The 12,806-nt window shown below is 49.0% G+C and overlaps 1 protein-coding gene across 3 annotated transcripts in view; it reads left to right on the forward strand.

Moving 5' to 3' along the window:
* The first annotated feature begins 5,764 nt into the window (after positions 1 to 5,764).
* IDUA (alpha-L-iduronidase) overlaps positions 5,765 to 12,806 on the forward strand; it is a 51,761-nt gene continuing 44,719 nt past the window's right edge. The window contains exons 1-2 of one of the 3 annotated variants that reach the window (XM_075725942.1): positions 5,765 to 5,828; positions 8,997 to 9,137. In XM_075725942.1, the coding sequence (XP_075582057.1) occupies positions 9,052 to 9,137 (86 nt within the window). In that variant the 5' untranslated portion in view covers positions 5,765 to 5,828; positions 8,997 to 9,051. Of the gene's footprint in view, positions 5,829 to 8,996; positions 9,138 to 12,806 lie in introns of those variants that run through there. The other 2 variants (XM_075725944.1, XM_075725943.1) reach the window with 2 other exon arrangements.

Genomic DNA, 12,806 nt, shown 5'->3' on the forward strand with positions numbered 1-12,806 from the left:
AGGTGACATCTGGATGATAAGGTCCTGGAAAAATGAGAAAGCATTTATTGAGCAACCCTAGGCTATACTCACTTGGGTGAAAGCCAGGGTAAAATGACAGGTATCACCAATGCAGGGAGATGTCAAATCCTGTCCTTGAATGTATCCAGCTTTGGGATATTACAGATATGCACATGGATTGTGTCTAGAATTGCAAGCATCCCCATACTACTTGTTAAATTTCTTGTATTCTGCAGAGGTGATAACAGGCCCTCCTAACCACATCTCATGTAAACTAAGTAATGAGAAGGAAAGCACTGGTGAAGGACTGAGAAGTATTTTCATCACTCTGAGTCTGTCTGCTTGCATCTACCCAGGCTATGTTGTATACCAGCAACTGATCTCCTCAGAGTGCAGAGGACCTGCACCTTAGCTATGAAGTCCAGAAAGTCCACTGCAAAAGACATAAAAGACTTCTAAACCTGGCAGAATTGTATCTCTAGACCAAAAGTGGGAGTTGGGAAAAAAGCAATGGTGGGCACTAGAAAGCAGCAGACACTGAAAAATCTAAAACTCCTGGAAGGAAATGGCACATCCCACCCTACACAGGGGTGTAAAGCACCCTATTCTCTCCTACCCAACTGATCAAGCCTTGCTAATCCCAAAGTGATGACCATGCAACTCTATAAGGTCCCAGGCACCTTCAAGCTTTTAAGTGCCTCTCAGGAGAGCACCAGCATACCTGCACCACATCCCACTTCTAGCTGGGGCTGATCACTGCTGCTCTGGGCAAAAGCAAGCACGAGCAAAGGCAATTACCAGCAGGGAGCAGATATTATGTCTGTCTGCAATCTGCACAGCCTGTTGGCAGAAACCTCTTGCTAGAGGTACTGCAGGTCTTGAAGCAGTGTAAGACTGTCCCATTGAGGTGAAAGGCAACATCCAGTACAAGTACTCATCCCAAGGGCTGGGGAGGAATCAATGAAGAGGAAGAAGGAAATCCCAGGGCTCACAAAGCCCACCAGGTCCTGAGGGAAAGCTGCAACATTGTAATAAACTGAGCTTTAAAAACAAGCCCTCCATAAGTAATGCAGCACTCAGATACATGCTGCATTGCTGATACGACTGCCGATGTGAGATATATATGTCTGATCAACAGATACCTGTAGTATATTGCAGGCAATTATGAGCACAGAGGCAACTAGGTGGTGGAGATGGGTGTATACAGCTTGGTGGACTCCTGCAAGCAACAGGATCACTTCAGAATTAGCTTTTTACAAAGGCTGCCCATGCTATGGAAGCCATGGAGATGCATGAGTTGGAGTGCAATTTTGTACTGTGCCTTCTCCAGCCTAACAGCAGGCAGTTGAGTCAAGCCTGGTCTCATTCTCTCCCACCCCTGTCCCTGTGCTTCCTCTCTTGTAGACTACCAGGCACCCAAGCCACACACTGCCACGTCTCTGCAGCTTAGCAGTCCACAGGAAAACAAACTGACCCAAAAAAAGAGTTGCTTCCCACCCAGCCAGCCAGCTGAATTTAGCTGAATTCAGCTCCCTTCAGCTGCCTTGCTGTCAGACCTGACACACAGGAAACAGTAGGAGCAGGCAAGAAGTGGCAGGGAAGAAGAGCAGGACCAGCCCTTCTGGCAGGAGCACTCATTTAGACTGGATTAGATGTGACATGAAACTCCAGACCGTTCAGCTGAGTCCATCTGCCTGAAGACCAGTTGCTAGCACGCGGGAATGTGAAGTTATCCAAGAAGCAAAGGCTGTCTTAAGCCCTGGAATGCCTCACCATTATTAGTACTTAGTTATCACAAAAAATATCCAGATAGCTGTCTGTCATTTCCTTCTAGGGCCAAGAGCAGAACTCATGCTCTGGATGATTTTCTAGGCTTTAGATTCCTTATGTTATAGCAAAATTCTTGTTCCTGCCATGTGGCATTATTAGATGGTTACGTGACAATGTGATCTTGGCATTTCAAGGGATACTCTGAGGCCAAGTTTATAGTTCAATTAAGTCCTGAAGGAGCTGGAGGCATCTGAATGGAAAAGGCCCCCCCCCAATTTGCTGTGCACTGGTTTCCTCCGTATTGTGCAGGTACCTCCCTGACAGAGAAAGAAAACGGAGCATGACAAGCTACCTGTGCCCTGATATGCCTGAAGGAGCCTGATATGCCTCTGTTCCCAAAACATCTGCAAGGATGCTGCAGGGAGAGCAGCTGGGGCCAAAAATTTTCCGCAGCCTTTCTGTGAGGAGTGACTCAGTTCAGGAGTAACAGGTTTTACATCTCTCATCTGCCCAGCTTGAGACACTGGAGAATTTCACACTGGCCAGGTAGCTGGTAAAATGCTCCACAGAAAGCCTCCTGCTGGGCACCTCCCAGCCCTTGGATGAGCAGAAAGTCAAAGGCAATAGGGGGGCTTCTCCTTGGCTAGGGTCTTTATTAGGGCTCTGCCTGAAGGTCTCTAGAACTATGCTTATAGCAAGCTGGACATAGGTGCTCAGCTCTGAATCAAACTTTTACACCTGGGAAACTGCTTGCTGGAGGTCATCATGTGGTAACCCTGGCATTTGCCCTGCCCCTGGGAGAAGAGGCTTGGGAGAGTTGCAGAGCAGGCCACTGGGTTTCACTGGTGTAGCCTGGCATTTGGCCTGCAAATGTTTCCAGGAATACATTGGTCCAGTTGGCTACATTGGTTGGGAAAAATCAAACCATTTGGCCCCAGCTGCTCTTCCTGCAGCATCCCTGCAGATGTTTTGTGAACAGAGGCATATCAGGCTCATTCACAGAGAGCTGCATTTTCTTTCTCTAGCAGGAGGCACCAGAGCAGCTGTGGTGAGCAGTAAAGATTTTCTGGTGGGAATTGCAGTTCTTCAGAAGACGTACCTTGAAAAATCTTGTTAGCTGCTTTCTCAGACACAGGAAGAGAAACCTGGGGGCGATGCAAAGATGCCTCCAGTTCTCTGTCTCTCCTCTGGCAGGGGTTTTGTCTTATCTTCTGTCTCCCAACTTCTGGTCTGATGTGGTTGATGTGCTAGATGCAGCACTTCCCCATGCCTTGGGGGAAGTTGTAGAAAACAATGGAGACAGTCTCTTTAGCCATACCCCAGTCTCTGAGAAGGACCTCCAGAATGCTCTGGAGATCACGGTCTTGTTAGACTCCTGGGGAAGAGTCTTTCCCTGAGCTCTGACAGACACTTCCTTAAAATACCAACAGAGCACTATCTGCATCCATGGCTCTGTTGTGTTTCAGGACTTTCTACCGCATGCCTGATGTTGTGTCCAAGAAGGGCCAAGGTTTCCAGGCCAAATTAACATAGTTTTGGTTTGACACCTTGTCTTCCAGATGTGACTTTAAAATCAGCCAAGCTGAAATGGAGCCACTGTGTTTTGTCAGTCTCTGAGGGAAAGTCAGAGTGGTCTCCAGGGCTCAAGCCTTCCTGATGCCAATGGGGACAGTCTTTGGTAGGAAACCATGGGGTTCCTGGGGTTTCTCCCTTGTAAATATCTTTTTGCTGAAATTTGCTGGTAGGTCTTTGGTTGTGGGTTGAGCTTTTGGCTCCTCTGCAAGGGATAGCTTCCACGCCCATTGCAGCTAGGTGCTGGAGGTGCTGGTATCTGTGCCTGCCCTGCAATGAATCCTCCACACTTACAGGCAGAGAGGTGCAGGGTTGCTGTTTATAAGCAAAAAAACCACAGTATGACATTTGATAGTCAGGTGTTCATCTCCTCCAGCCTATACCTCTGGAGGGGAAGCCAACAAGAGAGGCAACGTCAGTGAGGTCCTTCCCCCCAGGAACAATTCTTTCCAGCTGGCAAAATGCCTGCATCCCTCACTGAAGCCCAGGCAGCAGCACTCACCCCAAAGGAAATTGCTGCCCCAGCTCAGGGTGCAGCTAGCAGCACAGGGCTGACTACCCGGCCTACTGGCCCCCAGGTTGTCAGATCCCACTTGAGTTTGCACTTCCACTGCTTGTTTAACACCTTCCTCAGGTCTTCTCAGAAAACAGAGAGTTTGGAGGAGACAAATATCCTCCTGCAGAAGCCCTGGCTGCCAAACTGGCATTTCCTGTAAGGATAAAGGCATTCTCTTAAATATCCTGCATGGAAACCTCACTAGAGCCCAGGCTGGGCCTTGCTGCTCTTCCAAGGCATTGGGGTACTGGAGCTGAGCCACAGCATGAGGAGCCCTAGGGAATTTAGGGAAATCCTCCTTGCCAGAGTCAATTCACAATGCCAAATCATCACTCCTACCTGAACCTCTGGGGACGTAATGCTGTTGCCTGAATTTTGGCTGTGAGCCTTGTAAGCTCACAACAAGTCCCACAGGGACTGAAGGCCTCAAAAGGCAAATGAAGCTGCAAACAGAGGAATAACGTATCAGCAATCAGAACCAAGCCACTTTGTAATTTCTTAGAGATGGGTGCCAGTTCACCTCTCCCTTGAGACAGGGAACCTCCTGGCTCAAGCAGGATTACACATGGCATAAACTTACTCGTGCAGAGTCTTTTCCTGGTTGCAATATTCTTGACCTGAGGGGTAAATTGTCTGTCTGACTTCCCCTTTGCTACCTCTGGCATAACTGCTTCAGGGAGAGCTTTGGTGAAAGGGGCTGAAATGCCGGAGCTTTTGGGGTGGCAAATTTTGGTTGCTACACTAGGACTGACAGCCTTGATTTCCATGAACACAGTTGTCACTTTGTTCTCTCGTTGGAGATCATCTGCAGCCCAGCTCTTTGCCTGGCAGCTCTCTGCAGTTTCCCTGTTGTTGGCATGCTATTTCCCCTGCTTAACCTAAAGCTTCTGTTGGAAATCAGACTGGAGTAACCCATCCACCCAACTAATCAGAACTAATGAACACAAAATGAGACGCTACCACGGTGTTTGGGATGTGGAAGGGGGCCCAATTCCCCACATAAAAATGTTGGCCAGGTTTGACAAGATTCCCAAAGGCAGTACAATACGTAAAAGAGAGAGATCCTAAGGAAGAGAGTCGCACCCCCATGGAAAACCCAGTCCTCAGATACACATCATAAGAAGTAAGCATTTGGAAAGTCAATCTACAGCCTCTCTATTATGAAGTGCATTTCCAGCTCTTTGCCATACTGAGATCAATAAATACGCTGAGACTGGAAAAGGGGACATAGTTGCAGTTCTGCTCTTATGTTCTTCCGGGGAAGGCTGTTTTGATCACCTGCACTACCACCTGCTACTCCTCTTTCCTACAGGTTTGTCGACACAGAGCAAGAGGAGGTAACAATAGCGTAAGGGTATACTTCCCCCACGTGGTCTGTAGGAGAAATGCAGCAGCAGTGACAGCATGCCGTGCTGCAACTTCACAGCAGTGACTGACTGCATGCCGTGCTGCAACTTCACAGCAGTGACTGCATGCCGTGCTGCAACTTCAGGGAAGTAACTCCCGGCCGCTAGATACGCCCCAACAACAACAACAACAACAAGAAGCAGGAGAGGCCTGGGGCTTCAGACGGAGACGTTACTGCCCGGATCACCGAGCTGCGCCTCCCGAAGCCAATGAACGACGCTCGCCCCAGGGCCGGCGGCAGCCCTGGGGGGCGGGAGCCGCCCTCCCCGTCGCCCCGTGGGCGGGCGCCTGGCGTCGCGTCCGTGCCGCGTCGGTAGTGGGCGCCGGTGTCGCTCGGCCCGGCCCGGCCCGGCCCGGCTCGGCTCGGCTCGTCCCGGCCCGTCCCGGCCCCCCGTGGCGCCATGGGGCTGCTGCTGTGGCTGGTCGTGCAGCTGGGCGCGGGCTCCGCGGCGCCCGTGGTGTACGTGGATGTCCGGCGAGCCGAGCGGCCCCTGCAGCACTTCTGGAGGAGCACGGGCTTCTGGTAAGCGTGCGCAGCCCTGCGGCCGGCGGCCGGCAGTAGGCCGCTCCGCTAGCCCTCCGCCGGCGAAGGATCGCCCGGGCGGGAGGAGGCGGCCTTTCCGGAGGAACCTAGGCTTTTCCGGGCCTGCTGCTGTGGGAGCGGAGGGCCCGGCGCCTTGCTGGCCTTTGCTGCTTAGCCTGTTGTGTGCTACCTGCGTGGAGCTGGTCGTGGGACGGGGCCAGTTAACGTAAACAAAGCAGGCCACCAGATGGGTCCCGTCGAAATCCCCTCTGACTTGCTCCGCTGCCTCCAGGGCCCTCGAACATGTGAAACCGTTTCTCTTCCCCAGCGCAGCACGTGTGTTGATGTTCGGAACTCATTCCCTTTCCTTTTCAGCATTCCCATTGTCACGGTCCCTAAGTAGGCCCAGGCAAAGCTTCCCTGCCGCTTAGTTCGAGTTCATTCTTCTTGCAAGACACTTTCGACACGCACCGTCTTCCTGATGTGGCCAGTGAGTCTGGTTGGGCTAAGTCAGGGGGATGGGTGGGAGCATGGGTAAGTGCCAGCTCCACCGCTTCATATCCTGGTAGTGCTTTGCTTCTTGGAGAAAGCCCGGTCTTGCTGAGCTAACTGGGGTTGAGCAGCCTTCAAGTCTTGTGAGATACGTGAAGGTGTCGAGCAGGCTTAAAAGCGAGAGTGTATTCCTCAGCTATGTCCGTGTCTTACTCTAAATTGATTATGACCTCCTTCATTTAGGCATACAGTGGATTAAATAAAAGTCGTAGGAACAAGAGTTGCAACAGGGATGGAATCAGCAGCGTGTGCTTTGGATGAAAAGGAATTCGTGCACTTGTATAATGCATAAACGTGGTCTAAGAAAAAACTTGAAAAATTTTCCATTAGTTTTCCATGTTGGTGGAAAAACAGAACAGGACCTAAAATACATTCTGGTGAAGGGAAATGTTTGGGCTTTCTGGATTCTTTTTTTTTCTTTTGCTGTTTCACTTGTTTTAATTTTTGTTTGCAATGTTAGGAAACATTAATGAAAAACTACCTTAAAAAATAGTATGTTTTGCCCAATTAAACTGCAGCCCAAGAAACACCTATGATTTTAATTGTCTGAAAGAAACTTTGGAAAGCTGCAAACATGAAAAGCATGTCAGGGGAAGGCAGAGGAGCAGCAGCAGAGGCACTCCATGGGTCAGCAGCTATTCAATTATAACACCTGGCCAACGCTATTTCTCAAGCTGTAGGATCCCAGGTCCCTTGAAAGCTCACGCTGTGACAGAACTGGGTTCCAGTTGTTAAAGCTTCTTTTCTACATCAGTTTCAGACAGTTGAGCAAATGGACAGCTGTGGATCAGCTGCTGATAAAGCCTGGGAAACTGCAAGGCTTGATGTTCTCTTGTATGGGCACTTTCCACTCAGAACAGGAAAGGACAAATACTAGTACTACCACTGACAAAAGCCACTGTTCTGCCAGCTTTCTTTTGTATCTCGTCACGCTTTCTGCTAGATTTCTCTCTAGCACAGTGTGAATTTCAGAGTGTTTATTCAGCGTGGACTAAGCAAAAATATGTAAATGCTTTATGCCTTGACTTCCATCTTTGCCACTGCTTGAACTGAAGCAGGTTTGAATCTCAGAGTAGTAGTAAAGCACTCCTTCAAAACCCGACAGTTAGCATTGTCCTTATCCACTGGAACAATGAAAAAGACCCAAATGGCTAATACATTTTTAGTAAGAGTGGAATTGGTAACTCCTCAGTCTCACTTGTGTGACTTTAAGCAATCCCAGGCAGATGATTTTTAAGTGCCTTGTATACTGGTGAAGTTGCACAGAGGGGCTCACATGTGCTGGCTGATTTGCATGAAGCCCTACAAGGATGTAATCTGTGTCAAGACTTGCACTTTCTGATAAGGGTGCAGGAGATGGGGTAATAGATAGGCAGTGTCTTAGCTAGGACAAAAGTTGCATCAAGTTCTTGTCCAGGTGGGGTCAGGCTTTTCCCCCTTTGCACACAGGTGGTTATAGAGTAGCAGGTTTATTCAGCGGGGTCCTTGGAGGTGGGATGAATATGTGGAGGGGGACAGAGGAGAAGATGACAGTATGACTCTTCCCAGCATAGTTACAGTCAGCACAGAGCTGATCCACCCATCAGAGGAGGCAGATCACAGTAGGCAAAGCATAAACTGTATTAGTTTTTCACTTATTCAGTTAATATACAGTCTGTAGTTAGAGCACAAGTCATCTCTCTTTGCAATGTGAAGACGTGGAAGTATTTTACCAAACGTTGGGGACAATGTTGTTTTATCTTTCTTGTAATACAAATGCGTTAGCACTCGGAATTTGCACGTTACCATGAGGCTTAATGTGCAGGATGCCAAAACCCGGTGAACTGGGCGGTGTTCTAAGTTTCTCACTTGTGGAGGGTGGGGGTGAGATCTCCCTCCATCTCACAGCTATTAATCTGTGGAAACAGAAGCAGTAGAAATTTGCCCCAGTCTTACTTTAATTTCGGTGGAATAAGTAGATATCAAAGTCATGTTAACGTGATCATTGGCCTATAGCCATGAGCAGGTTAAACTGCTTGCAGATCAAGCGCAGAAACCTCAACCCACATACTCCTGTGCTTCTTTATGCTTAGGGGTGAGTTGAACATGGCTGAAGAATGTTGAGGCTCTGAGGGTCTAGTTCTGCTTCTAACAAGTGTAGCTTCCACAGCAGAGCAAGAGTTGATGTCATTGCATGGACTTCAGCAGGAAGATCAAGCCCATACTTGTCTTACTACAGACCTCAGCCAGTCTGACTTCCACTCCAAAGCCTAAAAGACACTGACTTCCCTTATCATTATAGAGACAAGATGACAGCCATTGTATGGCTTCTCCAGGCCACTGCTGCCTGAGGTTGCTATCTGTGCAGCAGTGACTGCTTGTAATACGTTCCTTTGAGCATGGCAATGAGATGTACCCGAGCTGTGTTCCACTTTGCCAAACTACATGTGTAGCCAGTTAGTCCCAAATAACCTGCAACTCCATTTTGCTTTCATCTCATGTTAGACAGCGCTCCTCATGCCAGGGAGAATCTTGCAGGTGGTATAGGGACTTAGCATAGGGATCTTTGGATACCCAATGGAGCTGCTAGTTAATGTTGCAATGTGTTGTTTCTTTTCTGTCCCTTCTTTCCGGAAGCCCTCCTTTACCTCACAGCCGTGCTGACCTATTTGACCTGAGCAAAGACCAAGAGATGAACCTTGCCTATATTTCTTCAGTTCCGCATGGAGGCATTGAACAAGTTCGAATTCACTGGTTACTGGAATTAGTTGCTCTCAGGTAAGCAAACACCTCAAGTCAAAATCCAGAAAAATGTGACACATTAAAGTGTCCAATGGGTGCTCACTTTGATATTTATCTTAGTATAATTGCAAGCTGGGCATGTCTTTGCTTCCTTGGAATTCAGGAAAGTGCCAATGGAAGTGAATCAATTTGGGGGTGTATGAGATTAGGAAAGAGAGAGCTTGTATTGAGAAAGATGGGGCTAACCTGCATGCATTACATCCTAACAACAGGTTAAGGAGCAGTTTAAGGTTTCCTTTCATCTGAAGAGTCTTGTGGGTGTGCTTGTCAAGTTTTACCAAGACCATCTCAGGTTATATACTACAGTCATTCCATGTCTCCCCTGCTGCCATGTCCAGGCCTCAGCATCTTGATTCCCAGTTGTACCGTGACTTCCAGATAGGCCTCAGGCTAGCAGAAATGGGTTTCATGGACCACTGCATGCCCAAGGTTCTAGTGCAGCTTTTTTTAACTGGGTGCATCCTTTCTAAAATACTGCTTGGCACAACCTTGAAAGGAGAGCTCTAGACGAGACTCCAGTGGTTCCTTATGGAAGGAAGAGTTCTGCTTTGCAGTCAGGGCATCTATGCCCAGTGTTACAGAGAGAGCTCTCAGCTGGATTCCAGGCAACAGTCATTCCGACTGTTTTCAGGACTTATACTGGGTGTTATTGCTGCCATTCCTTCAAGTCCAGCAGAGTTTGGTTTTAGGGCAGTAACACCAGCAACTACTCAGTACTGAGAAGAACTGCTGGGAGAAGCCAGACTTTGAGAGTTCAGTTCCTGTCCACATCCCGGCTGTCCGCACATGTACTTAGAGCTCCCCCCTGGCTGTAGATCTGCTTTTAATATTCAGGTCACAGTGTTAGGCTCCCTTTCCAGGTCATATGAGTCTTTGGTGGAAGCTAGAAATCAGATGTAATAGAGTCATAGGCATAAATTCAGTATTTTCCTTACCAAAGCATTTCAGGTGGCAATACTGTCCCAAACAAGACTTCTCACCCATCCTGTTATGTACTTTGCTAACCATTAGCCATTCTAAGAACAGTGCTGAGGGGCTACAAAGATGGCTTGCGTTTTAATTTAGGAGACATGATACAGCAAAAAAAGTCCCACGAAGATTAAAACAAGTCTGACTTATTGAGAGGTCCAAATGAGAGCTGCCGCTATTTTATTACTAATTCTATCTTCCTTCCACTTGGGAGCTTCTTTTGCATCCTGAACCTGCCTGTGCACTGCATCAAGTGACAGGTAATGACAACTAAACCAGGGTGACTTTAGTTAATAACCTCTTCCAAAAGGATTCATATACATAATTACAGAGAGAAGTCCTAAAGCAATGAAGAGGGACTTCAGGGCACTGGGGCGATTGGTTGCAGGATCGGGAGCACAGGTAGTGTTTTCCTCATTCCCATCAGTGGCAGTAAAGAGTGCTGGAAGGAACGGGAAAACTCACCTGATTAACACATGGCTCAGAGGCTGGTGCCATTGGCGGAATTTTGGGTTTTTCGATCATGGGGAGGTTTACATGGCACCGGGTCTGCTGGCGGCTGATGGAGATCAGCTGTCTCCAAAGGGTAAAAGGATCCTCACCCATGAGTTGGCGGGACTCATTGAGAGGGCTTTAAACTAGGTTTGAAGGGGGAAGGGGGTATAAGTGGGCCCACCAGTGAGGAGCCCAGGGGCGGCATGGCAACATCGGGGGCAAAATCGATAGCCCGTCTCAAGTGCATCTACACCAGTGCACGTAGCATGGGCAACAAACAGGAGGAGCTGGAAGCCTTTGTGCAGCAGGATGGCTATGACATAGTCGCCATCACAGAAACATGTTGGGATGACTCTCATGACTGGAGTGCTGCACTGGATGGCTGTCAGCTCTTCAGAAGGGATAGGCAGGGAAGGAGAGGTGGTGGGGTGGCTCTCTATGTTAGGGAGTGTTCTGACTTTATAGAGCTCGACAGTGGTGATGATAAGGTCAAGTGCTTATGGGTAAGGATGAGGGGGAAGGCCAGCAAGGCGGATGCCCTGTTGGGAGTCTGCTATAGACCACCCAACAAGGATGTAGAGATAGATGAAGCGTTCTACAAGCGGCTGGCAGAAGTCTCGCAATCTCTAGCCCTTGTTCTCATGGGGGACTTCAACTTGCCGGACATCTGCTGGAAATACAACACAGCAGAGAGGCAACACTCTCGGAAGTTCCTAGAGTGTGTGGAGGATAGCTTTCTGATGCAGCTGGTAAGCGAGCCTACCAGGGGAGGTGCCTCACTTGACCTACTGTTTACAAACAGAGAAGGGCTTGTGGCAGATGTCGTGGTCGCAGGCTGTCTTGAGCTTAGCGACCACAATATGATAGAGTTCTTGATTCTGGTCGATGTAAAGAGGAGGGGCAGCAAAACTGTTACCATGGACTTCCGGAGGGCAGACTTTGGCCTGTTCAGTACGCTGGTTGGGTAAGTCCCTTGGGAGGCAGTCCTGAAAGGCAAAGGGGTCCAGGAAGGCTGGGCCTTCTTCAAGAAGGAAGTCTTAAGGGCGCAGGATTGGGCTGTCCCTGTGTGCCGTAAGATGAACCAGCGGGGAAAACGACTGGCCTGGCTGAATAGGGAGCTTTTGCGGGGACTCAGGGAAAAAAGGAGAGTCTACTGCCTTTGGAAGAAGGGGCGGGCAACTCAGGAAGAGTACAGGGATCTTGTTTAGGTCATGCAGGGAGGAAATTAAAAAAGCAAAAGCCCAGCTAGAACTCCATCTGGCCAATGTTGTAAAAGATAATAAAAAATGCTTTTATAAGTACATCAGCAATAAAAGGAGAGACAAGGAGGATCTCCATCCTTTGCTGGATGTGGGGGGGAACATTGTCACCGAGGACAAGGAAAAGGCTGAGGTACTTAATGCCTTCTTTGCCTCTGTGTTTAACAGCTAGACCAGTCATCCCCAGGGTACTCAAGCCCCTGAGCTAGAAGATAGGGACAGGGACTAGAATGGAGCCCTCATAATCCAGGAGGAAGCACTTAACGACCTGCTATGCCACCTGGATGCTCACCAGTCTATGGGGCCAGATGGGATCCACCCGAGAGTACTGAGGGAGGTGGCAGAGGAGCTCACCAAGCCACTTTTCATCATCTATCAGCAGTCCTGGTTAATAGGGGAGGTCCCTGATGACTGGAGGCTTGCCAATGTGATGCCCATCTACAAGAAGGGCCGGAAGGAGGACCTGGGGAACTACAGGCCTGTCAGCCTGACCTCAGTGCTGGGAAAGATTATGGAGCGGTTTGTATTGAGTGAACTCAACAGGCAAGTGCAGGTCAACCAGGGGATCAGGCCCAGCCAGCATGGGTTCATGAAAGGCAGGTCCTGCTTGACCAACCTGATCTCCTTTTATGACCCGGTAACCCGCCTGGTGGATGAAGGAAAGGCTGTGGATGTCATTTACCTGGACTTTAGCAAAGCCTTTGACACCGTCTCCCATAATATTTTCCTTGGGAAGCTGGCAGCTCATGGCTTGGATGGGCGTAGTCTTCGCTGGGTAAAAAACTGGTTGGGTGGCTGAGCCCAGAAAGTACTGGTGAATGGAGTTAAGTCCAGTTGGCATCCAGGCACAAGCGGTGTTCCCCAGGGCTCAGTTTTGGGGCCAGCCTTGTTTAATATCTTTATCGATGATCTGGATGAGGGG

The sequence above is a fragment of the Pelecanus crispus genome, chromosome Z (assembly GCF_030463565.1).
Source record: "Pelecanus crispus isolate bPelCri1 chromosome Z, bPelCri1.pri, whole genome shotgun sequence".
Classification (NCBI taxonomy): domain Eukaryota; kingdom Metazoa; phylum Chordata; class Aves; order Pelecaniformes; family Pelecanidae; genus Pelecanus; species Pelecanus crispus.